The sequence below is a fragment of the Anabrus simplex genome, chromosome 2 (assembly GCF_040414725.1).
Source record: "Anabrus simplex isolate iqAnaSimp1 chromosome 2, ASM4041472v1, whole genome shotgun sequence".
Taxonomy (NCBI): Eukaryota; Metazoa; Arthropoda; class Insecta; order Orthoptera; family Tettigoniidae; genus Anabrus; species Anabrus simplex.
In genome coordinates, this window is record NC_090266.1 from 328,312,575 (window position 1) to 328,336,614 (window position 24,040).

At 39.7% G+C, this 24,040-nt stretch overlaps 1 protein-coding gene across 4 annotated transcripts in view; it reads left to right on the forward strand.

The window, feature by feature from the left end:
- Positions 1-24,040, forward strand: part of LOC136864111 (YTH domain-containing protein 1) — a 541,394-nt gene that overhangs the window by 99,871 nt on the left and 417,483 nt on the right. For 3 of the 4 annotated variants that reach the window (XR_010859272.2, XR_010859271.2, XM_067140687.2), the window contains exon 4: positions 12,702-12,812. The exons of the other annotated variant lie outside the window; for it this stretch is intronic. Coding sequence is in view for 1 of the 3 variants with exons in the window: in XM_067140687.2 (XP_066996788.2) it covers positions 12,702-12,812 (111 nt within the window). In the remaining 2 variants the exon portion in view is untranslated. The remainder of the gene's footprint in view (positions 1-12,701; positions 12,813-24,040) is intronic. 4 annotated transcript variants of the gene reach the window in all.

Genomic DNA, 24,040 nt, shown 5'->3' on the forward strand with positions numbered 1-24,040 from the left:
GAGCCCTTGCATTGTTGTGCATAAGTACGAATTCAGGGCTAGCACTGTATGCAGCAACCAACATATGCTGTAGCAGTATCTGCTCGATGTACCTCGCAGCGGTAAGATTACCACGGACGACAACAAGATCCATACGGCCATCAATACTGATGCCACAGCACACCATCGCGGAACCTTGTCTGAATCGGTTGCCTTCCTGGACCATGTTTGGCATGTACTGCTCACCATGGCGTCTCCATACATGTTGACGTCCATCATGCTGCGTCAGGGGAAATCTGGACTCGTCTGTGAACAACACAGGTCTCCATTTGCAAAGTTGCCAGTTGACGTGGGTACGGGCAAACAGAAGGTGAGCTGCGCAATGTTGCTGCGTTAAGCAGGCACTCAAACAGGACGTCTGGGTTGTAAGGACACTTCTCTTAACCTTTTCCTTACTGTCTGGTCAGGCACCGTGACTCCAGTGTCCCTCCTGAGGTCTTGTTGCAGTTCTCTGGCAGTCGCTGAACAACGCAGCAACGCACAGATGGTCAGATATCGGTCATCCTCTGGGGTTGTCATGCGTCCACAACCTTCTCCAACCCTCCATGTGAACTGGCCTGTCTCATTGCAGTGATTCCACAAGCGGTGAATGAAGGAGAGACATTGAGATCCACAGCAACACGACGAAAAGTCCATCCTGCCTGGATCAAAGTCGCAGCCCTTGCGACTTGAACCTCATTAAGATCAAAAATCTAGAATCTTTATTTGCCATAGACCATATACAATGAAATAAGCTTCCGTCAACTGATATTAATCTAGTACTTAATATTACTAAGGCTAAATGAACATACACTTTTTATTAAAACTTAGTATTAACATTATGCATTTCTAAGAATTCAGAGGTATTATAAAATGGATTTTCAATTAACCAATCATACATTTTTCTTTTAAAATTACTTAAAGGAGTGGACCGTGCAGAATGTGGTAATTTATTAAATAATCTTAAACAACTGATTTTATGTGAGTGAGCAGTTTTTGACAGCCTGTGAATTGCCCCGAGTATCATGAAGGTGAATGTTTTCCCTAGTACTGAATTCATTTATGTTGTTTTTAACATATGTCAAAGATATCTAAATATACAAATTTATAACCGTCAGTATTTTAAGCTTAATGAAGAGAGGTCGACAACGGTCAATTATACCAGCCCTACACATTGTTCGGACAACCTTTTTCTGTATTAGAAGAATATTATTTACATAAGAAGAATGCCCCCATAATAACAGTCGATAAGTAATGTGTGACTGGAAGAGACCAAAAAATGCCATCCTTAGGTAGTCACTGCTAACTAAATCGCTCAATTTCCATATCAAATAGGCCACTGTTGATATTTTTTACAAACATGATCAATGTGTGTTTCCCTGTTCAATTTGGCATCTATATGAAAACTCAAAAGTTTGACTGACTGACTTTCAATATCTTTGGATAATCCTAGTGTGAGAAATTGAGTTTATCCTCATTGCACAACAGCCTATTGTATGAAAACCAATGCATTGCAGTTGCAAGAACTTCTTGTGTCATCTAATGCAAACCTGAGATACTCTGGTGTTTTGTAATTAACGTAGTATCATCCGCATACAATATAAGAGCATGACATTTTACAGTTTGCTGTAAATCACTGACTGCCAGAATGAATAAAAATGGACCTAGGACAGAGCCCTGTGGCACACCAGTTGTAACTTTCTTCAAAGTGGAGTACCTATTTTTAATTGAGACAAACTGATATCTGTTATTTAAGTATGACTTACGTTCAGTGAGGGATACTAGACACCATACATCTCATGCTTTGAAAGTAAGATTTCATGATTAATACAATCAAAAGCTTTACTTAGATCACTTAACACCAAAGAGATCGCCTGCTTGTTTTCAGAAGCTGTTAATATCTGATTAACAATTTCAAGAACAGCAGTAGTAGTACATTTACCTTGCCGATACCCAAACTGACAGTCGGATAGGAGATTGTAAGTTTCAAAATAATTGCTAAGTTGATTGTACAAAAGTGATTCAAATATTTTAGAAATTATTGGAACAATTGAGACTGCACGATAGTTCTGAAGAAATTCTTTGTCCCCACTTTTAAATACTGGAATAACTTTAGAAATTTTAAGTAGATCAGGAAAAACTCCAAACTCTAAACACTTGTTAAAAATAAAAGCTAGAGGTTCAGAAATCAGATGTATTATTCTTTTGATGATGTAATTATATAACCAATAACAATCCATGCTCTTAAGAGTTTGATAATTTTAAGCTAACTTTAATTACTTCATCAGATGTGATTTCAACCCAATGGAAAGTGTTTCGGCAGGGGGGTTGATTGTGAAGAAAGTCACTTGCAGCTGTACCTGTTGCCTTAATTTGATCTATTTCTTTTACAGAGTTCAAGAAATAATTTTTCTTACAGATCAAGAAATGTCTTGTTTGAGTAGAGATGTTTTCTTGTACTATAACATCCCATGCCGCCATGCATTTGTTGGGTGCATTCTCAATATATTTTTCACAAGCTAAAGTTTTGGCATGGATAAGTTTTCTTTCATATAACTTTTCACAATTAGGATAAGCTTTGTACACGCCATTCTACTCGGTTCCTCCTTGACAAAAGTTTTTATAAATTCTATACAGCAAAAGCATTCTTTCTCTGTACTGCGTCAATTCCTCAGTATATCAGTTCAACTTTTTGCTTTTTAAGTTTACCATTGACTAATTTTTACCAGTGGTGAACATAAATGCCACAATTCAACCAATTTATCTAAAAAGTTTCCAAATACAGTTTCAATATCATTTTCTCCCATTTGAAATTCAAATACAAAGCCCCAGTTAATTTGTTTCAGATTTTCAATAAATATGTTAATATAATCATCACCCTGACTTTTTACCCACATTAGAACAGGTTCGTCATTGTAAATTATGTCAGGCTGGTTAACATATAATGATATAAGTCATGATCTGCAAAACCCCCACCAACAAGTCTAAGTTTATACAAATCTCTTGAAAAATTTACAGTAGTATTATCCAAGCATGCATTATTACATGTAGGTAGCTTGTTTATGCAAGTTAAATTTAGAGTTCTTAGTAAATTCAGAAAATTTCTAGAAATTGGCCCATCTGAGTATGCCATCCCTATGTTAAAATCCCCCACAAACCGCAACTTTGGCCTTAAACTTCAACATTTTTTCCTTTACTAATTCAAAATTCTTAGGAAATACATAAGCATCGGCATTTGGAGATATATACACACTACCAATTATCAAATTCTGATCAACCAGCTTCACACAACTAAGTTCTCCCTCTAATTCCACACAATATTGACTTAAATCAATTTTTACAAATTTAAAACACACTCTAACTAAGGCCGCTATTAGCCGTGGGCGTCTAGTGGCGCAACTAGTTGCTCTGGCGAGTCACGGACCATTGGATCAAATGGAGCCTATTAGCCGCGGGCGACTAGTGGCGCAACTGAGCAACTAGTTGCCGGCCCTCATCTGAGCCGGCAACTGCTCTGGCGACTTTTAGTTGCTCAACTGCGTGACGGGGCATTGCAGTAAATGTAGCCTATTAGCCGTGGGCGACTAGTGGCGCAACTAGTCGCCGGATGTACCTCTCCGCGCATACGGAAACGTCACTCAAGTTCGTGTTCTCACACCAGCTTGACGTAATGCGGACGATGGAACGCAATTGAATCAGCGATCCACCTAACCATTATCTTTTTCTTCATTAATTTGTTTGGTCTCATGCTGTGGCAGAGTGAATATTTTACTTATTGTGAGAGTTTATTTATTGAACATGGAGACATCAAATAAACTACAACAGCAAATGAAGGAGATGGCAAAATAATTTGAAATAAATAATGAAGGCCCTTTTTGACTTACAATGAAAACCGGTTACTTGGGATCCCAGAACTGAAGCTTAGGCCTACACTGACAAAATAAAAACACTGAATTCTTGGAACAGCATTTTAAAGAACTTTAGGTGAGTATTATATATTTTTTTGCTAGTGGCTTTACGTCGCACCGACACAGATAGGTCTTATGGGGACGAGGGGATAGGAAAGGGTCAAGAGTTGGAAGGAAGCGGCCGTGGCCTTTTAAGGTATAGTCCCAGAATTTGCCTGGTGTGAAAATGGGAAACCACGGAAAACCATCTACAGGGCTGCAGACTGTGGGATTCGAACCCACTATCTCCCGGATGCAAGCTCACAGCTGCGCGCTCCTAACCGCACAGCAAACTCGCCCGGTGTGTGAGTATTATAAAACGTTTACTACTCTTATATGGAAATGCAGTACGTAATGCCCATATAATTTCTATAATCGTTTACATTTACAAGTACCATTGATCCATTATATGTCTCTATTAGTGAATTACAGCTCAACTGGGAAACACTTGTTTAGTCCTATGTCGTTTCCCGTTATTTCTTCTTTTATGTGGCCAAGCAGTTCGCAAAATGACGACTTTGACATCCGCAGGTAATTGAAAAATTTACTAACATCCTTATTTAGATCGTCAAACAATGTATAATATAATCCTCTAGTCAGCCGAAAAACAAATATAGGATGTTTCCGCACTTTCCTAACCCTTCGGTTTTTCCATTATAATAGAAGAGCAAGAAGAAGAAGTTCTTCGTAGGACGCCATTCTCTCAACTGACTACTCCCCGGTATGAACCGAGCCAGTATTCACAAGTTGCGCCACTGATCGCCCGGTACTTAAATCCACTAGTCGCCCACGGCTAATAGCGGCCTAAGATTCCAACTGCCCCGTTTTTCTTTTTACTCCTACAAAACATATCTGCAACAATATATCCATGGGGCACAAAATATTCTACTTGATTTTCAGACAGCCAATGCTCTGATACACAATTCACATAATTTTCTTGGTTTGGCAAAAGTGTTCTAACAACTTATTTCTAATGCACTGGATATTCTCTTGCAATAAATTGATAGATTTACCCTTCCTGTCCTTCTTTTGGATGCCATTTACCTCTCGGCAACTACTTTTTGTGCCGTGCAGTTAGGAGCGTGCAGCTGTGAGCTCGCATCCAGGAGATAGTGGGTTCGAATCCCACTGTTGGCAGCCCTGAAGGTGGTTTTCCGTGGTTTCCCATTTTCTCACCAGGCAAATGCTGGGGCTGTACCATAATTAAGGCTACGGCCGCTTCCTTCCCATTCCTAGGCCTTTCCTGTCCCATCGTTGCCATAAGATCTATCTGTGTCAGTGCGACGTTAAGCAGAATAGAACAAAAAAAACCCTACTTTTTGTATCACTCATTCTTGGTGGAGATTTCTGACCTGATGTTTCATGTACTGGTATTTTATGATTAGGAGAATAACATACCTGAGTTTGGCTACTTAATCAACTATCTTTGATAATGGTTTGATTTGGTGACCGATTTGATTCGGTCACAAATGCTAGTTTTGGTTTACATGGCCTCTTAAAATTCATAACATTTTCTAGTTGACTGAGCCAGCTTGAAGAACAGCTGGCTCTTTCTACTAGTTTTTCTGGTGGGTATTATAACATAAGCGAGTTGCATTTTTCAAAGTACATATCTTATGATTAATAAAATCGTGAACAATATTAGCAATATTTCGTTTACCTGAACTGTTAGATGGAGTCCATGTTTTGTATAACAATATCTCTCGAAACTGCTGCATTCAATAACCTGAGTATTCCGAAAATGTTTACAAATTTTAACAATATCTGTATTGACTTGTCCAGTTCAATGTTCACACACGAGTCTCTACTCAAGTCATGCCTGTGGGGCACGTTGACTACAAAGACGTTAGTGTGAGTCATCTTCCCTAGTGTGTATTTAAGTTGTGACCTTACATTCTTGGCGCCATCGTGAGCTACGTCGTTCGTCCCACCGATAAGCACTGCATCGCCGCTCCCGAAGTTCCTAGTTGCTTCTTCTACGATTTCCAGGACATTGCTGATAGAAGCTCCTGGATGTATTTCTGCCCTTGCTGCTATATTCTCATCGTTGATCACTCCTGCGATTCCCCTTCCTTAGCTATCACCAAACACTGCTACCTTTGCTGATTTAGGCCTAGCCGGGCCTTGATTCTGAAATCTAGGCCTTATTTTTAACCTCAGCACAGCAACGGCAACGGTTCGCGATGATTTGGTTTCACGCACGCGATCACTTTCTTCCAGAATTAAATTATTTAGGGCAGGAAACCTATTTCTGATGTTTATTACACCACGTGCTCGAGTTTGTTACTGGTACCGGTATACCACTCGAAGAATGGTCAGTCCCGAATTCTAGAGATCGCAGTCTTTCTTTTAATTTTCGATTTTCTACTTTAAGAGCCTCATTGTCCTTTTGTAGAACGTTTATAATTTCTAATGCACTTTTGTATTCCACATCGTTCATTTTCGGTGCTTCGTCAACGCCGTCACCAACTACAACATTCCGAACATACTGCTCACATCCAGTCAACATATCCATTAGTTTTTACGTCTCTAGGGCAATTTCCGCACTTATAATGCCACCGGCGATCACATGAATCACACAACATTCTATTTTTCACTAATCTTCGACATTTTCCACACTTTTCATCACATTTTAAGATTCATTTACTCGGAGGATAAAACACTACATCGTCACTACCGGGTGCCATTTTGGAAAACATGTCTCGTGGGATGTACTTGTTGACGTACAACGTGCTCAAATGACCGCAGTAGTCTGTGTACATCACAATGACATACAAACGCACTGCTATTCACTTTGTTTTGAGGGGTCACCTGACAGTTTAATTAATGGCTACCCCTACAGATGGAGTATCACTTCGATTTGACATACCCTGAGTAGCTAAGGTCTCAAGGTATACTGTACGATCATTGGATCCCCATCTACCAAATTAATGTTCACGTACCAGACGTTACAAAACATGTTCCCCTAATTTTTTTGAACTGTGTAGTTCAGTAGATATTTATCAGAAGTAACTCATCTGAGATCCACTCTCTCCAGTGTTAGTTCATTCTGTTCACTTCTACTGATGAAATTATCTAAAGTAGTATAGTTAACTTGATTAGTGTAGAGATTTTGACAGAAGCATAAATCAGGTTATAGTACAAACAGCAGAAAAATGGCAAAATTAATGATTTTCATATCATTCGTGATTAAATTCCATCATAGATGTAATAATCCGTGTAAATATTTCTAGGGGGAAATTAGAAAGGTCACTATCAGAATGACAATGGAAAATCAACGTTTTTTCAAACTAGAATCTGAAATGTGATTCATAGCAGTATAACAATTTATGTCAAAAGTGAAATGAATAGCCTAAAATGAATATACAGGAGGAAGAGTAGTGTACAGTTGATGATAATGTAGGCCTACCTATCTGGTGACTGGAGAATCATAATTACAGATCAGAGGAAATTGAGGTTAAAAACAGCAATGAAATTTGAACAGATCACCTGTCACAAACATAAGACTGCTTCAACAGGAGAGGTAATGCTGAAATACTTCTGAAAAACTCACTCAACAGTAAAAGGTGATTCAAAGCTTGATAAAAGGGTTTGAAAGTCCTCAATTCATTTACTGTGCAAGGGACTCATTGACTTGTATATGTGGAAACACTCAGAAAAATTCTTTATGAGCAAATAAAAAGACTGTATGGTTACAAGAAGTAACCTGAAGTTTCTAGGAAAATACCTAGACACATTTTTAAATAATCATGACATTTTATGAATTAAAAAAAAAGTACTTTACCAAAATCACTTTAAAACAAGTTATTATTTCACTGTTTATTAACTCACTGCAAAGGTACTAAGAAATCATTAAAATCTGCTTCATTATCTTCTGCATCCAAAGTAACTCTAGCATTAAATGTGTTGTAAAGTCATGCAGTGTGGAGGTATGTTGGCTACCTTTTTTCTTTTCTTTTTGTTACAAGTTCACTAACGTCTTTCAGCTTGGTTGTCCTTGATCCTAAAGTTGGGCTGATGACCTAGCGGTTAGGCCCCTTTAAACAATCATCATCAATCCTATAATCTGTTGATACAACTTTTTGTCTGCTTCAGGGAATGGCCTTTTTTCCTCCCAAGAATAAGAGATTCTTAACAGTGATGCTCATGGATATCCACAAGCTAATTTACTACAGTTGTAATCAGTATGTCCATATTTTCATATTACGAAGTTAGCAACGTTACTGATTTTACACCTCACTAACTACTTTTACTGTGTTTGGAGATCCAGAGGTGCTGGAATTTTATTCTGCAGGAGTTCTTTAATGTGCTAGTAAATGTACCGACATGGGGCTAATGTATTTGAACACCTTCAAATACCATCGAACTAAGCTCAGAACGACAGTGCTCTACTGCCAGAGTTACTCAGACTGGCTAATATTCCAAATTTAACACCCTTGGAAACTTGTCATTTACTCTTTTTTGAAGGCCCGATACTTTGGCCTGACTGATCTCTGGCTTCATCAATCGTAGCATACACTTCAGCAGTGGACATGAAATGTAGAATAAAAGGTGTAGAGTAATCCAAAACATTACTGTAATTACAACAAACTTTTTAGAGGTACTTTTAATCATTCCCTGATTATCTTTAGGTACATACAACCTTTCCCTCTTTCTTCTTTCCTGTTCATTATAACCAAATGTTTGGTCACAATGAAGGTAACTATGTCCAGGTTCTGGGTTTGATGAATGATTTTACCAAGTCTTTATAATCCTTTGGCAAGTGTGTTAAAGTAATGAATTAATGCATAGTTTTCATTTTGTGCCAAATAGATGTTTGAGAGTATGTACAAGGTTTTCACACCTCCAGTTATTTCATTTTGTACAAAATGATTATCCATACTTATAACCTCATTTTGCCCCTTCTGCAGGCCCGTTGTAATCTTCCCGAACTGTAAGTTATGGTCAGATTTTCTCTCTCTCCTTTCTTAAGGACTATTATTGTACCTGTGGGGATCACTACACTTACTGACTTGCCAGCTACAGTGAACACAACATTAAATAGAACTGCATTTTTATTCTGCACGGAAATTTATATTTTTTCTACAATACTGTCCATAGATAGCATTACACAGAAAGGCACTTGAAGTATTTGTTTACCATCTTTTTCCTAAGCGTCAGCCATCTTTTTAATTATGCTGCCATGGAAATCATAAAGAAGATGGGCAGTCTACATGTTTTCACCGGCGTTGCTTAGTGTGGTGAGGTCCAGCTGCTCCCCTCTAGGTTCCTGTTTTGGAGGGATGACGTGTTTTCGCCACACCAGCCCCCCATGGAGTCAAGGTAGTCATGGGTGAAAGTAGTCCGGGAATCTAACTCTTTGGCCGCAGTGAGTTGTAGGTGCCAGGTCGCGGGATAGTGGAGCACTTTTAGGTGCCGGTGATGCTGCGGCTGTGTCATTGTGGAGAGTATTCTCTGGGCTGATGTGATGATCCTGAGTGGTATTTTGTCCAGGTAAGGGTGTGTTATCAGCCATGAGGAAAGCAGGTTTTATCCGATCAATGCTGACGCAAACAGGCTTGCCTCTTATCTGCACAGCCAGTGTCCTATCATTTCGATCTAACGCTTGATGTTGGCCAGTGTATGACGGATGTAGGGCGCTGCGGATCATGTCATCACATAGGTAGACATGAGTACAAGTGTTCAGGTACCTGAAGATGGTGGAGTATTGATCACGTCGTGATGCTGGCAAAGGACGCAGTCGACTCATTTGTTGGCGGAGTCTGGCTACGAAGTTTGAAATGTCGTCGAGGCGGTTGTCTGTCGTGGCACAGAGCATTTCTACTGGAAGTCGAATTGGTTCTCCGTAGTCTAGATCTGCTGAGAAAGTGCCAAGATGTTCTTTATGCGCACTTCGGATACCAAGTAAGACAATTGGTACGGCTTACAGCCAAGACTTATCAGGATGGCACATGATGGCTGCCTTGAGTTGACGGTGGAAATGCTCTACCATGCCATTGGCGCAAGGATGCCAGCTGGTTGTTCGGGAGCGTGAGTTTCCGGTGAGAATCCCCAGGTTTCGGAACAACTGAGATTCGAACTATCTGCCTTGGTTGGTCATGATACAGTGTGGTGATCCAAAGTGAGAGATCCAGCGTGCTACAAAAGCTTCAGTGACGTTTTCGGCTGTGATGCGTTCCAGTGGCCAGACTTAGACCGTAAAGAGAGTCAAAAACTATCTGCGAAAAGGTGCAGTGATAAATGGTCTGGGTCGACGCGTTGAAGTGTCACAGAACAAAGTTATGGTGGTTCCTGGTATCTGGACTTGCTGCAATCGAACTGCTGATTTGCGGTTCAACAGATCTAGGAGTTCTGCATCCCCTTCCTGTGATCGTGTCAAAGGGCAAAAGTGCAAGGTGCTACTGGCAGTTCCGTTGTCGTGAGGCAGTGCATCTGTATCTACGTTGGAGGAGCCTTCAGTGTTCTGAATGTCTGCTGTGAACTGAGCAATGAACGATAACTGGTTCCGCTCCACGGGTGGAAGTTTGTCGTGACGTTGCTGGAAGGCGTAAGTCGGGCTTGTGGCCTTTATAGATTTTAAATTGCTGGGCTTCCAAAATGTATCTGAAGTGCTGTACTGCATCATAAACTGCATGCAACTCCCGATAGTAGGCTGGCCATTCGGTTTGCTTCGGAGATAGTATCCTAGGGAAGAAGGCTAGAGGCAGCCAGGCATCGTCCACGTATTGCTGAAGGCTAGCTCCAATAGCGTTGTTGAGCTTGAGCGAGGCTTTTTTTACAGGTGGCAAAGATGAATTCCATTTCTGGTGTCCAGGGTACCAGTTGAGAGCCACGTAAACGGGATACAGCTGCGTGGAGTGGAGCCTGGTACTGCAATGCCGAGGGATGAAACCGGCGATGGAAATTGATCATTCCCAGGAAACGTCTGAGATCACGTGCAGTTTTTGAGAGAGGAAAATTCTGCAGAGCTGTGATGCGTTCCGCAAAATTTTACTTGAAAAAGACCTGTTAGAGGATTGATATCAGAATTACAGACAGTTGAATAAAGCAATGCCAGGTAGAAAGATTTCAAAATCTTAAGTCAAACTCTTCAATAATTACACTTCAGTATCAATGAATTCTAAGGATTTAATTTAATCTTATAGTGCATAGTTGAAGCTATTCATAGAAATTATCAATAAGGTTGATTTAGGCTCAATTTGTGTTCGCTAACTTGCAAATAAGGCACAGCTAAGTTTCTGTAGAATTCTAAGCTGACGAGATGACCGAGTGAAAAATAAGATGGCTTTCATATTAAGTCTTCATGCATTCTTTTGTTCTTAGGCGTCGTAGTAAGTAGGTGCTTTAAGGGAATAAATTGAAATTATTAGCACATTTTTATTAAATAGGTGTGCAATCTTGATCTTAAGAAGCAAAATATACCAATTCAGTCCCGAAATTTTCAGTGTTAAATCTACTACTATACCTATTTACCTTTCTCCCTTTATTTGTTACTTTGCTGTGTTTCTTCGTATACTTCATTGACGTATATGGGCTTGGAACTGAAATTACACTTCAAGTCGTGCACATTACTTGTCAGATCACACTTCTTATTGGCTGAAATTTTCCTTTGTTTTCATGCATGATAAAAAATGAATTAGGTACATGGTCTGACAGCAATGCACTAAGTTCCTAAAATGACCCAATGAAGTAACTTTTTTTTTTCCCCGTCAAGAAATGGTTTGTTCTGTTTATTAACTACACTCGTCTAAAAGATCTTGCATTCCAAGAAGTCATTCCATTCTCATTCTGCCTCTCTGTGTCCTTAATAAATTGCATTTAGTACTATCAAGGGTATTTTATGAATCTATTTTCAGCCAAGCAGCCTCCGTGGCTCAGGCGGTAGCGCGCCGACCACTCACCAATGGGTTCCGTGCTTCAAATCCCAGTCACTCCATGTGAGATTTGTGCTGGACAAAGCGGAGGCAGGGCAGGCTTTTCTCCGGGTACTCCGGTTTTTCCTTGTCATGTCTTTCCAGCAACACACTCTAATACCATTTCATCTGCCATTCATTAACCACTGCCCCAGAGGAGTGAGACATGCTTCAGTAGCCGGCACAATTCCTATCCACGCTGCTAGATGGGGGCTTCATTCATTTCATTCCTGGCCCGGACAAATGACTGGAAACAGGCTGTGAATTTTCATTTTCAGCCAGTGGATGTGGGAAAATTGAAGAGCTACTGTAATCATAGGTCTGAGGTTGGAATCGCTGTCTGAATGCAGACATCCTGTGTGGTAGTGACATTGTTGTCATTCCTATTTTTATTGAGCACTACTGTTAGTCTTTCATTCTTTCTGCCATGACTTTGCAATCATAAATATATTCCTTGCACACAAATTGTGTAATCTCTTTTCCTCAGCACTGATGATTTTTGAAAACCTTTAATTTAAATGGGTTCATGATCTTGTCAAGTGTCATGTCTCCCATTTTGTATTCAAGCAATCATGACTGATACATTTGTTTTAACAATATCAGAGTTGTGATCTTGTAACAGTATTGAATAAATCTTCAATCTGGAAAACTAATCTGAATTTGAGAGTCTCTACTCTAACATACTTTGAAAAAAATGATTGCGTGAATGCTAACGGAGGGCCATCCTTCATTTATCTCATACAATAAATATATACTGATCCATTATTTGTGTGGGTTAAAATTTCAAGTTTGCTTCATTACAAAGACAATTTTGTAATTGTAGAGAAAGAGTAAGAAGCCCAAGTCAAGCTCTAAGAGTGTAGTGTCCAAATTGAAGAAGGTCAAAGCTACAATGCAGACATCTGGCAAGGAGAGTAACAACTCTAGCCAACAGGTAATTACTTGTATATTTCTCATCGTTCTCTCTGCCTGCTGCAATGCTAGTATAGCTTTTGTTGAAGTATGTGACCTTGAAATTAAGCCCCTTCATGCAAAATGCCTAAAAGTTAGTACCTTTTTTAATACAAGCTTTAATAAACCTTCTTTTGCCATTAATTTTTGACATACATACATACATACATACATACATACATACATTACCATTATAGACTGCTATGCCTTTCAGCGTTCAGTCTGCAAGCCTCTGTGAATTTACTAAACGTCGCCACAATCCTCGATTTGCAGCTAGTGTTGTGGCCTCGTTTAGTTCTATACCTATTATCTTTAAATCGTTAGAAACAGAGTCTAACAATCGTCGTCTTGGTCTACCTCTACTTCTCTTACCCTCCGTAGCAGAGTCCATTATTCTCCTAGGTAACCTATCCTCCTCCATTCACCTCACATGACCCCACCACCGAAGCAGGTTTATGCGTACAGCTTCATCCATTGAATTCATTCCTAAATTAGCCTTTATCTCCTCATTCCAAGTGCCCTCCTACCATTGTTCCCACCTGTTTGTACCACCAATCATTCTTGCTACTTTTATGTCTGTTACTTCTAATTTATGAATTTGATATCCTGAGTCCACCCAGCTTTCGCTCCTGTAAAGCAAAGTTGGTCTTAAAACAGACCGATGTAAAGATAGTTTCGTCTGGGAGCTGACTTCCTTCTTACAGAATACTGTTGATCGCAACTGCGAGCTCACTGCATTAGCTTTACGACACCTTTATTCAATCTCACTTACCATATTACCATCCTGGGAGAACACACAACCTAAATACTTGAAATTATCGTCCTGTTCTAGCTTTGTATCACCAATCTGACATTCAGTTCTCTTGAATTTCTTACCTACTGACATCAATTTAGTCTTCGAGAGGCTAATTTTCATACCATACTCATTGCACCTATTTTCAAGTTCCAAGATATTAGACTGCAGGCTTTCGGCACAGTCTGCCATTAAGACCAAGTCGTCAGCATAGGCCAGACTGCTTACTACATTTCCACCTAGCTGAATCCCTCCCTGCCATTTTATACCTTTCAGCAGATGATCCATGTAAACTACGAACAGCAAAGGTGAAAGATTACAGCCTTGTCTAACCCCTCAAAGTACCCTGAACCAAGAACTCATTCTACCATCAATTCTCACTGAAGCCCAATTGTCAACAAAAATGCCTTTGATTGATTTTAATAATCTACCTTTAATTCCATAGTCCCCCAGTATGGCAAACATCTTTTCCCTCGGTACCCTATCATATGCTTTCTCTAGATCAACGAAACAAAAACACAACTGCCTATTCCTCTCATAGCATTTTTCAATTACCTGGCGCATACTGAAAATCTGATCCTGACAGCCTCTCTGTGGTCTGAAACCACACTGGTTTTCATCCAACTTCCTCTCAACGACTGATCGCACCCTCCCTTCCAAAAAGCCAGTGAATACTTTGCCTGGTATACTTCTTCTTTTTATTTTTTTTTCCTACTTGCTTTACGTCGCACCGACACAGATGGGTCTTATGGCGACGATGGAACAGGAAAGGCCTAGGAGTGGGGGAAGGAAGCGGCTGTGGCCTTAATTAAGGTACAGCCCCAGCATTTGCCTGGTGTGAAAATGGGAAACCACGGAAAACCATTTTCAGGGCTGCCGACAGTGGGGTTCGAACCTACTATCTCCCGAATACTGGATACTGGCCTGGTATACTAATCAATGAGATACCTCGATAGTTGTTGCAATCCTTCCTGTTTCCTTGCTTATAGATAGGTGTAATTACTGCTTTTGTTCAATCTGAAGGTACCTTACCAACACTCCATGCTAATTTTACTACTCTATGAAGCCATTTCATCCCTGCCTTCCCACTATACTTCACCATTTCAGGTCTAATTTCATCTATTCCTGCTGCCTTATGACAATGGAGTTTATTTACCATCCTTTCCACTTCCTCAAGCATAGTTTCACAAACACCATTTTCCTCCTCCCCATGAGATTGGCTGTTCACAACACCACCAGGGTGATTTCCTTTATCATTGAGATGATGTTCAAAATATTCCCTCCACCTCTCCAGTGATTCTCTAGGATCTATTATGAGTTCACCTGAATTACTCAAAACACTGTTCATTTCTTTTTCCCTCCCTTCCTAAGATTCTTTATTACTGTCCAGAAAGGTTTCCCTGCTCCTTGACCTAGCCTTTCCAGGTTATTACCAAAATCTTCCCATGACTTCTTTTTGGATTCAACAACTATTTATTTCGCTCTATTTCTTTCATCTATGTACAAATCCCTGTCTGCCTCTGCCCTTGTTTGGAGCCATTTCTGATAAGTCTTCCTTTTACGTGTACAAGCTGCTCTCACTTCATCATTCCACCATGATGTTCGCCTTTTCCCATCTTTACACACAGTTGTTCCTAGGCATTCCCTTGCTGTTTCTACTACAGCATCCCTGTATGCCACCCATTGACTTTCTATATCCTGAACCTGCTTACTGTCCACTGTTTGAAACTTCTCACTAATCATATCCATGTACTTCTGTCTAATTTCCTTGTCCTGGAGATTTTCTACCCTTATTCATTTGCAGACAGATTTCACTTTCTCTACCATAGGCCTAGAGATACTTAGTTCACTACAGATCAGTTAGTGGTCTGTGTCATCGAAAAATGCGCGGAAAACTCGTACATTCCTAACAGACTTCCTGAATTCGAAGTCTGTTAAGATATAGTCTATTATGGATCTGGAACCCCTAGCCTCCCATGTGTAGCGGTGAATAGCCTTATGCTTGAAGAATGTATTTGTAACAGATAAACCCATACTAGCACACAAGTCCAGCAAACGCTTCCCATTCCCATTAGCTTCCATATCTTCCCCACATTTACCAATCACCCTTTCGTATCCTTCAATTCTATTCCCAACTCTCGCATTGAAATCGCCCATTAGCACTATTCTATCCTTGCTGTTGACCCTGACCACGATGTCACTCAATGCTTCATAAAACTTGTCGACTTCATCCTCATCTGCACCCTCACATGATGAATATACAGACACAATTCTAGTCCTTATTCCTCCAACTGACAAATCTACCCACATCTTTCGCTCATTTACGTGCCTAACAGAAACTATGTTGCGTGCAGTGGAATTCCTGATAAAGAGCCCTGACAGTCTGAATTTATCTTCCTGCAGTTTCTTTTAAAATCAGGAGTATTAATTATACTAATTACAGTATATGCATATGAATACATATATCTTGGGCGAAACTATCTTTACATCAGTCTGTTTTCAGAGCTATTTTGCTGTGCGTGTGTCAGAGTTGGATGAACTGAGGTTACCTTATGCACAACTTCGAGGTAACAGACATGTAAATAGTGATAATGACTGCAGGTACATACAGATGGGAATAATGGCAGGGGATACTCGGAATGAGGAGATAAAGGCTAAGTTAGGAACAAACTCAGTGATTGAAGCTGTACGTGTAAACTGGCTTCAGTGGTGGGTCATGTGAAGTGAACGGAGGAGGAAATGTTACGTAGGGGAATAATGGACTTGGTCATTGATGGTAAGAGAAGTAGAGGGAGACCACATTGATGAAGGTTAGACTCTGTTTTTAATGTTTTAGTGATAAGAGGTGTGGCCGCATAGCTAGCTGCATGCACAGAATTGTGGAGGCCCTTGGTCTCAGACGCTTGCGGACTGAACGCCAAAAGGCATAACAGTTTATAATGAAGATGTAGTTACATAATGAGCTTTACAATGTTTACATTAATGAAAGCCTATCATTCAAGTAAACAATAAGAGAGTTCTAAAAAATTGGGGAATTACTCCAGCTCTTCATGTACTTTGTTTTTGAAATCAGTAGAATAGGATTTAAGGAATCTTAAATATAAGGAAGATTTTGGTCATGGAATGACTTGGAGTCTCCTGCTGTACAGTGATGCTCATTGACCATGAAAATGTTATTAGAAAATGTTATTTGTTCAATTTAAGTTGGTGTGTCTTGAGGAATTCTTTCCCCACATTGTTTGTAAATGTGCAGTATTGAACGAAGTGCTAAAATTCTTATTACTTGCCCTTGTACTATGTATGAAAATGGGTGGCATTGCTCCAGGCTTGCCATGATTATCATAACACTGCTAGGCCAGTGGGGGGCTCATTCAGTTACAGGTTTCTATGGAATTCAGATGTTAGGCCCCTTTAAACGACAAGTGTCATCATCATCGATATGGTGTTTACCTGCTTTATGTTTCTCAGTTTGCTTGAATATTGTCTGCTTAGTCTTATGTAGAGAGAATGTCAAGATGCAGTCAGCATTATCTTAGGGGTTGGAAGAATGTTCCATATCCTTACTTCATTCCAGCTACGATTGCTGAGAAGAATTGATTGCCAACTTTCCGATCCTTGCCTGTCCTATATTTGGCTTCTCTGCTTGTTTTGGTATGTATGTCATGAAGTCCCCATTTCCTTTCAGTAGACTTCCCATTTCCTGTAGTTTTCAGGTTTTTCATCAACCTAGTTAATTATCTGTAGTGTTTCCTTGCCTTTCATACTGTGGTTTTGTAACTGGTAGGTTGAAACTAAAACTGAGAAGTAAGATCTGTTTAATCAATCACTTATGCTACTTCTTATATGTTTTATAATGTTGTTCATCTTGTTAGGAAGCATGGATATGTTTTATTTCGTTTAGTTTCAAATATATTTTGACAGCCATTTGATTGTCCCTTTCCTGACTAGGAGATACCTTCTAGTGGTTGCACGCAATGACTACAAATCTAACAGTATTTTTTTTTCTTTTTTTTCCTCTTGCTTACTATTTTCATATTGCAATATAAAAGGGCTTTTGCTCCCACGCTGGTCTCTGGTATGTGATTATTTCTCAGTGAAAACTGTGGAATGTTGCTGGAAACTTGATAATTTTCTTTCAAATGGCAAGACAAAGTAATTTTTGTAGTGATGCTTGGACTGCATGTATAGTAATTAGGCACAGTTATTATTTTACATTGTTTGATGAAGATCTTAGTATAAAATGTACGTTTGTCCCTTCAATGCAGTTTTGAGAAGTGGCCTATCTGGGGTTTTTAGTTTGTGGTATACTGTAAACATTATAGTCACTTCAGTTTATTATGCAGAAGCTGTATGGTCAGTAGAGGTAATTTAAGGTACTTGCTAAGTATAAGGGTCTGTCAAATGAATACCGAACACCAGCCATAACACACATTATATGCAAAAGGTGGCAACACTGTTGTTATGTATTGATATTATCATCGCTGTGATAGGAGAACTGCATCGTGAAAATTCACTGGTGCACACAGTTGTGGGGTTATATCTTTGTTTGTGCGCGGACTGCTCTAGTTTGTTCGTCCAGCTGTAGAAATGTACGTAAACAAAGAAGAGCAAAGAAGTGTGGTTCGTTTACTGGTGGTTGAGGATGCTGGGGTACAAGAAACTCACCAGCGCATGTCTGCTGTGTATGGTGAACACTGCATGTCTATGGCGAGTGTGCATGAATGGCATAGAAGATTCAGAGAAGAGCGCACATCACTGCAAGACGATGCTCGCCCAGGACAGGCCCATCAAGCCATTGCTCCTGATATGATAGGGCAGATTGATGGCCTTATCCGGGAAAACTGAATTATGTAGGAGGAAATTAATGTTCAGATTGGTATTAGCTATAGCTCCGTGCATGCCATTATCCAAAGTTCACTTGCATTTCCGAAAAATGTGCGTGCATGGGGTTCCACATCAACAGACGGAGGGACAAAAGATTGACAGAATGGCGTCATGTCTGAGTCATCTGCAGTAGTACCACGGGAGAGAGTATGAGTTTCTGTCCCATATCGTCACAGGGAACGGAACGTGGTGCCACCATTTCGAAGGTTAGGTTCAGCGATTTGGTTGGGAAACACTTCATTAATCTCTGTACAGCCCAGATTTTTCAACTTGTGTTTTTCACATTTTTTTTTTGACCTGAAGAAAGACATTTGTGGACGTCGGTTGCATTCGGACGAGAAAGTGCACGAGTAGGTGCAGTTGTGGATCTGACAGCGACCTACCTTTTCTTACAAAACTGGAACTTATCATTTTGTCTCGCAGTGGGATAAATATATTAACACTTCAGGTAATTACTTTTGAATAAAACCATTCAGTGGTCACGTTGTAGCGGGTGTTTGGTTTTCATTTGACTGCCCCTTATATATTATGGATAAACATTTGTCACCAGGCCAGTATACCACACACAGAAGAATAATTGTCATGTATAGAAAGATAGGAACATTGAAAGGAACACATAATAGGGAAAACACCATGAGAGGTCAGTGTGGAAAGAGGGGAGAAAGTGGAAAGAAAACAAAAATAGACTAGGACAATATGTTTTCAAATAGATTGACTCTCTCCTCATCAATCCCAGCTCCTCCACATCCACTTCATATCTCCCAATGAGCTCATGTTCATTAGGAGGGCAGTCTTCAACAGTCATTGAGGGGCCATCTTGACTGAACTTCACTCTTAGTGTGTGGAAAGTGGGGATGGATTGCAAATGGAGTCATGAAGAGTTGAGGCTGCTGTCTCTGGAACTGACACACTCGACTTCACTGATGCATTGACACAATTATCGACTGTTTCTGGAACTGCTTGCATTTGTAGTTTTGCGTCCTCTTGATAACCCCCTGATCATTTAAGGTAATACAAATACCAGGACAAGGAGAACATTATTAGCCAGCAAACATTAAATATTGTTCAAGTTATCGTTATTGTTAATGTAGGATTATGACAAAGATGGAGATTCGGCGGTAAACTTCTAAATCACCAATATGAACTTCAGTGACATAAAGCAAATTACAGTAAATACTTTACCAGTCTTCCTTCATTAGGGAACGAAAATATGAAATTCCGAAGACTGGAAAGAAAGTTACATTTAATTTAAAAGCAAGAAAAACCTACATTGTAATTGAAGAAAAAAAGTGGGCTGCAAAGCAGTTGCATACTAATGGGGAATGTAGAAATCTTCCATAGCTTCACACGCAGTTGTTTCACATAAAATTTCTGCCATTAACCTTGTTTACAGACACCACATGATGCCAGAACCCCCACCTCTTTATCTAACTTCGGAATATTAAAAATAAAATAATAGGATGTAGATAGGTGGCCCAACATCTCATCGACTAGTAATTGCTTTGAACCCAGGAAAGCACTAGAAAATAATGTCATACATCTAGTCCTCAAAGGAAAAACTTCTAGGATTTCACATAGTTCTCAGTTCTTATAGTTGGAGACAAATCATAACGACCTCGACTCACACCACTATTTTCCAGCGGGAGCTCGGCGTCTATTAGCGACTTATAAGATTTACTACCTCTACTGCAGCCAGAGTTGCCAAATCGGCTACTGCACTCTACGCGAAGAAAGGGTAAATACTACAGAGAGTGAGGAAGAAAGTGGTTTGGCAGCCTCTCCAAAACAAACAAGGGTCACTTACAACTATTTAACTCAGCAGGGTGCAGGGTGTGATTGACTACTGGCTTCCAGCTCGTTTCTAGGAACTGAGGCCGTCATGTTTTGTCCCCAACTATATTAAGGATGGATGCACAATAGTCGAAGGGCACTATATTGAATTGATGGAGACGCCTTGCTCACAGTACAGTAGTAATAATAATAATAATAATAATAATAATAATAATAATAATAATAATAATCATATTATAACAATACTTTTAAACACCACAGGCCATCGGGGTGAGCAGTGGTCAACGCTGTCACACCATGTTTCTTTTTGCATAGTAATAATAATATAATCTGACCGAATAATCTTAAAAAATTGCCAATGTGAATTTTAACTACATAAAACAACCAGCGAGTGCATAGAGTAGGATTAAGACACATTTTTTACCAATTATTGTTTATATTATTCTGCCAGGCTGAGTGGCTCAGACGGTTAAGGCGCTGGCCTTCTAACCCCAACTTGGCAGGTTCAATCCTGGCTCAGTCCGGTGGTATTTGAAGGTGCTCAAATACGACAGCCTCGTGTCAGTAGATTTACTGGCACGTAAAAGAACTCCTGTGGGACTAAATTCCTGCACCTCGGCGTCTCCGAAGACCGTAAAAGTAGTTAGTGGGACGTAAAGCAAGTAACATTATTATTATTATTATTATTATTATTATTATTATTAATATTATTCTGACAGAATAATATTAAATAGTTGCCAATTTGGACTTAAATTACATATTTATGACAAACATATAACCAATTCTGTAGAATGTGTCTCAAGGTGACAACAGCATTTGCTGCAAAAGTTAATACTCTACATATAATACACAGTCTGCACCTGTGACCCCAACAGCATGTGGAAAAAAGCAGTGGAGAAAGAAGCTGGTGTCATTCATAGCCTGGCCGTGCTTTACTGTCCCATGTGGAGCAAGCACGAATTATAATTCGGGTGTCATTTGTATGGCTCATTCATGTAACTTTATTTATAGGATGAAATTCATGGTTTAAGTCAGTAATGTTATTGGTTTTATGTTTCTCTAACGTCTTATGCTATTTGGAGGTGCCAGAGTTTTGTCCAGCGGGAGTTCTTTTTCGTACCGGTGTATCTTCCGATGCGGGGCTGACGTATTTGAGCACCTTCGCATACCGCTGCACTGAACCAGGATCAAACCTGCCAGCTTGGGCTTAGAATGCTACTGCTTTAACCGCCTGAGCCACCTTACATTTTCTTATCTATATTACATGAGCCACTCAGCCCGGCGCGGTTTAATTTATTGGACACTGTATAGCTACCATCATGTATGTGAGTTAACACTGGTGGGTTTGGTTAAAGCTTCATTTGCTACGTTTATTTTAATGGTTTTATCTATGTTGGAATTTTGTTTATTTTTCATGGCCTTACCCGTGTTAGATTTGTTTTTATCTTCCATGGTTTTAGCCAGGGTCTGTTATGTCAGTATTTTCTGGCTTAACATTCTGTATTTAAACTATTATCGTTATGCTCGTAATCTTCGTTAACGATAATTCATTCTATAACACTCAAAATCCTACAGGGAAATGAGTATAAACATGCATAGTATTATTTGTGTTATTGCTTCGCCATGCGCGTGGCTGTGCAAATATCGTCAGGTTAGCTACGATTTACAAGGCTTCTCGGTGTTCAAAGTTGATGGGAGCCAACACTCAGTTCCATGCTTTAGTCATGCGCATCCCTGGTGGGAAGTGTAGGGTAAGAAGAAAGAAAGGTAACACACTGAAAAATGGAGCAGACAAAAAGATAGGGTGAATACAGGTGGTAAAAGACTAGGAACACAGAGCAAACACAAGAGGAGAAATACAATCCAATGGGTCAATAATATTTAACCCTTAATCGGGCGCGTAGCGGTCAGGGAATCCATCTGAAGGTCAGCTATGCCCCCCTCCTCCAGACTATCCCCCCAAGGGATCATCTAGCCACCTGATAGGGTGGTCCCTTCTCAGACACCCTGTAAACAGGAAGGTAGATGTTCCAGTCAGTCTGCGGTCTTTTACACCGTTGCGCCCGCTAGTTTAACTTGTGTCTTTGTCATTGTGACCAGTACGCGCCTGGCTGTGTTTTACTAGATTCGTTAGTTTCGTGTGTGTATACATCCCAACATGGATCCTGCCGAAGAGAAAAGGATCCGATCATTGATAGAGAGTGTTGAAAAGGAAGAAAGTGAAAGAATAACTGAATTTGTGAAAGACAGAGACAAAGCAGTAGGATGCCTATTGGAAGAAGTTGATGAGGCAGCAGAAGATACTTCCAGACAGCAGCCACAAAGTGATGATGGCGAAACTTACAATCTTCAGGTTACTGACCATGATACAAATAGTGAGCTATCTGGTGATGATGGAAGCGGTGCTGGTGTTTCCGAAGTGAATTTGACAATCAAGGACGGTAAGACAGAATGGCGTGCGCACCCAACATTCGCAAGGACTGTTCGTGGGCCAGGTCATAATATTGTAACACGCCTTACAGGGCCTAAAGGTTTAGCCAGTAATGTTAAAACTCCAATTGAAACTTTGGAGCTATTTTTTCCAGACGATATTGTACAAAACATTGTCGACTATACCAATATTTGGTTAAAACAATGACAATAATACTTCAGTGTGTTCACATAAAGAAAATAGTGCAAAATTGAACTTGAATATGAACTCAAATATACAGAAAATATTGTATAATTCTCTCATATACATGTTTTTCACAAAGGTGGTTGTTAGGCTGTAAAATTAGAAGCTTTTATCATTTGAAGTACAAATATTTCTGAAAAAACGGTGTTTTAATTTATGATTACTTATGCCAGAAATATTACAGTGACAATGGATGAAGGGGAGGATAAAAATATATCTAGTTCAAACAGCTTCCATTTTATAAACCAGAAAAAATAAATAGAATGGAAAGTTATTTTTCAAAGCTTTCAAAATTTATTTGTAAATCAACTCAATTTTCAACAAGTTTTTATTTTTCTAATGCGGTCATTGAGTACGTAAAAATGTTTTAAATATTATCTAAATAAAAGTAAACTTACTTGCAACAGTATTAAACTTCAACATTTTTATTAGATTCCAAGGCTGTACAATAATTTATGAAAATAATCGCTGCGGTCTAAAAGACCGCGCCCGCCCGGGAGTGTTTGTCGGAAGAGCGCGCCCGATTGAGGGTTAAAATAATGGGAAAAGTTTTATTTCATGAAATAATAGCCCATAGTAGGCCTACGCACAAAGTAGGAGCTTTCTTTTGCAATTGATGAGATTTTGATCAATTGTTATTTCATTCTCCAAATTAGTCTTTTTTAACTTTTCAACTGTAACAACCGTTACTATGGAATGCCTGTCATAGAATGGTACAAACAAGTGCAAATCAAGTCATATATAGAAAAATAAGAAAAGAGAAAGTAACACGTAATATTGAGAAAACTCTCCAGCAATAACAGGTTAGTGTGGGAGGGGGGGAAAACAGAATGAAAACACCTTTTTTTTTTTTTTTTTTTTTTTTTTCAAATCTGTTTTTAGTCACACCGACACAGATAGGTCTTATGGTGGCGATGGGATGAGGGAGGCCTAGGAGTGGAAAGGAAGTGGCCGTGGCCTTAATTAAGGTACAGTCCCAGCATTTGCCTGGTGTGAAAATGGGAAACCACAGGAACCCATCTTCAGGGCTGCCGACAGTGGGGTTCGAACCCACTATCTCCTGGATGCA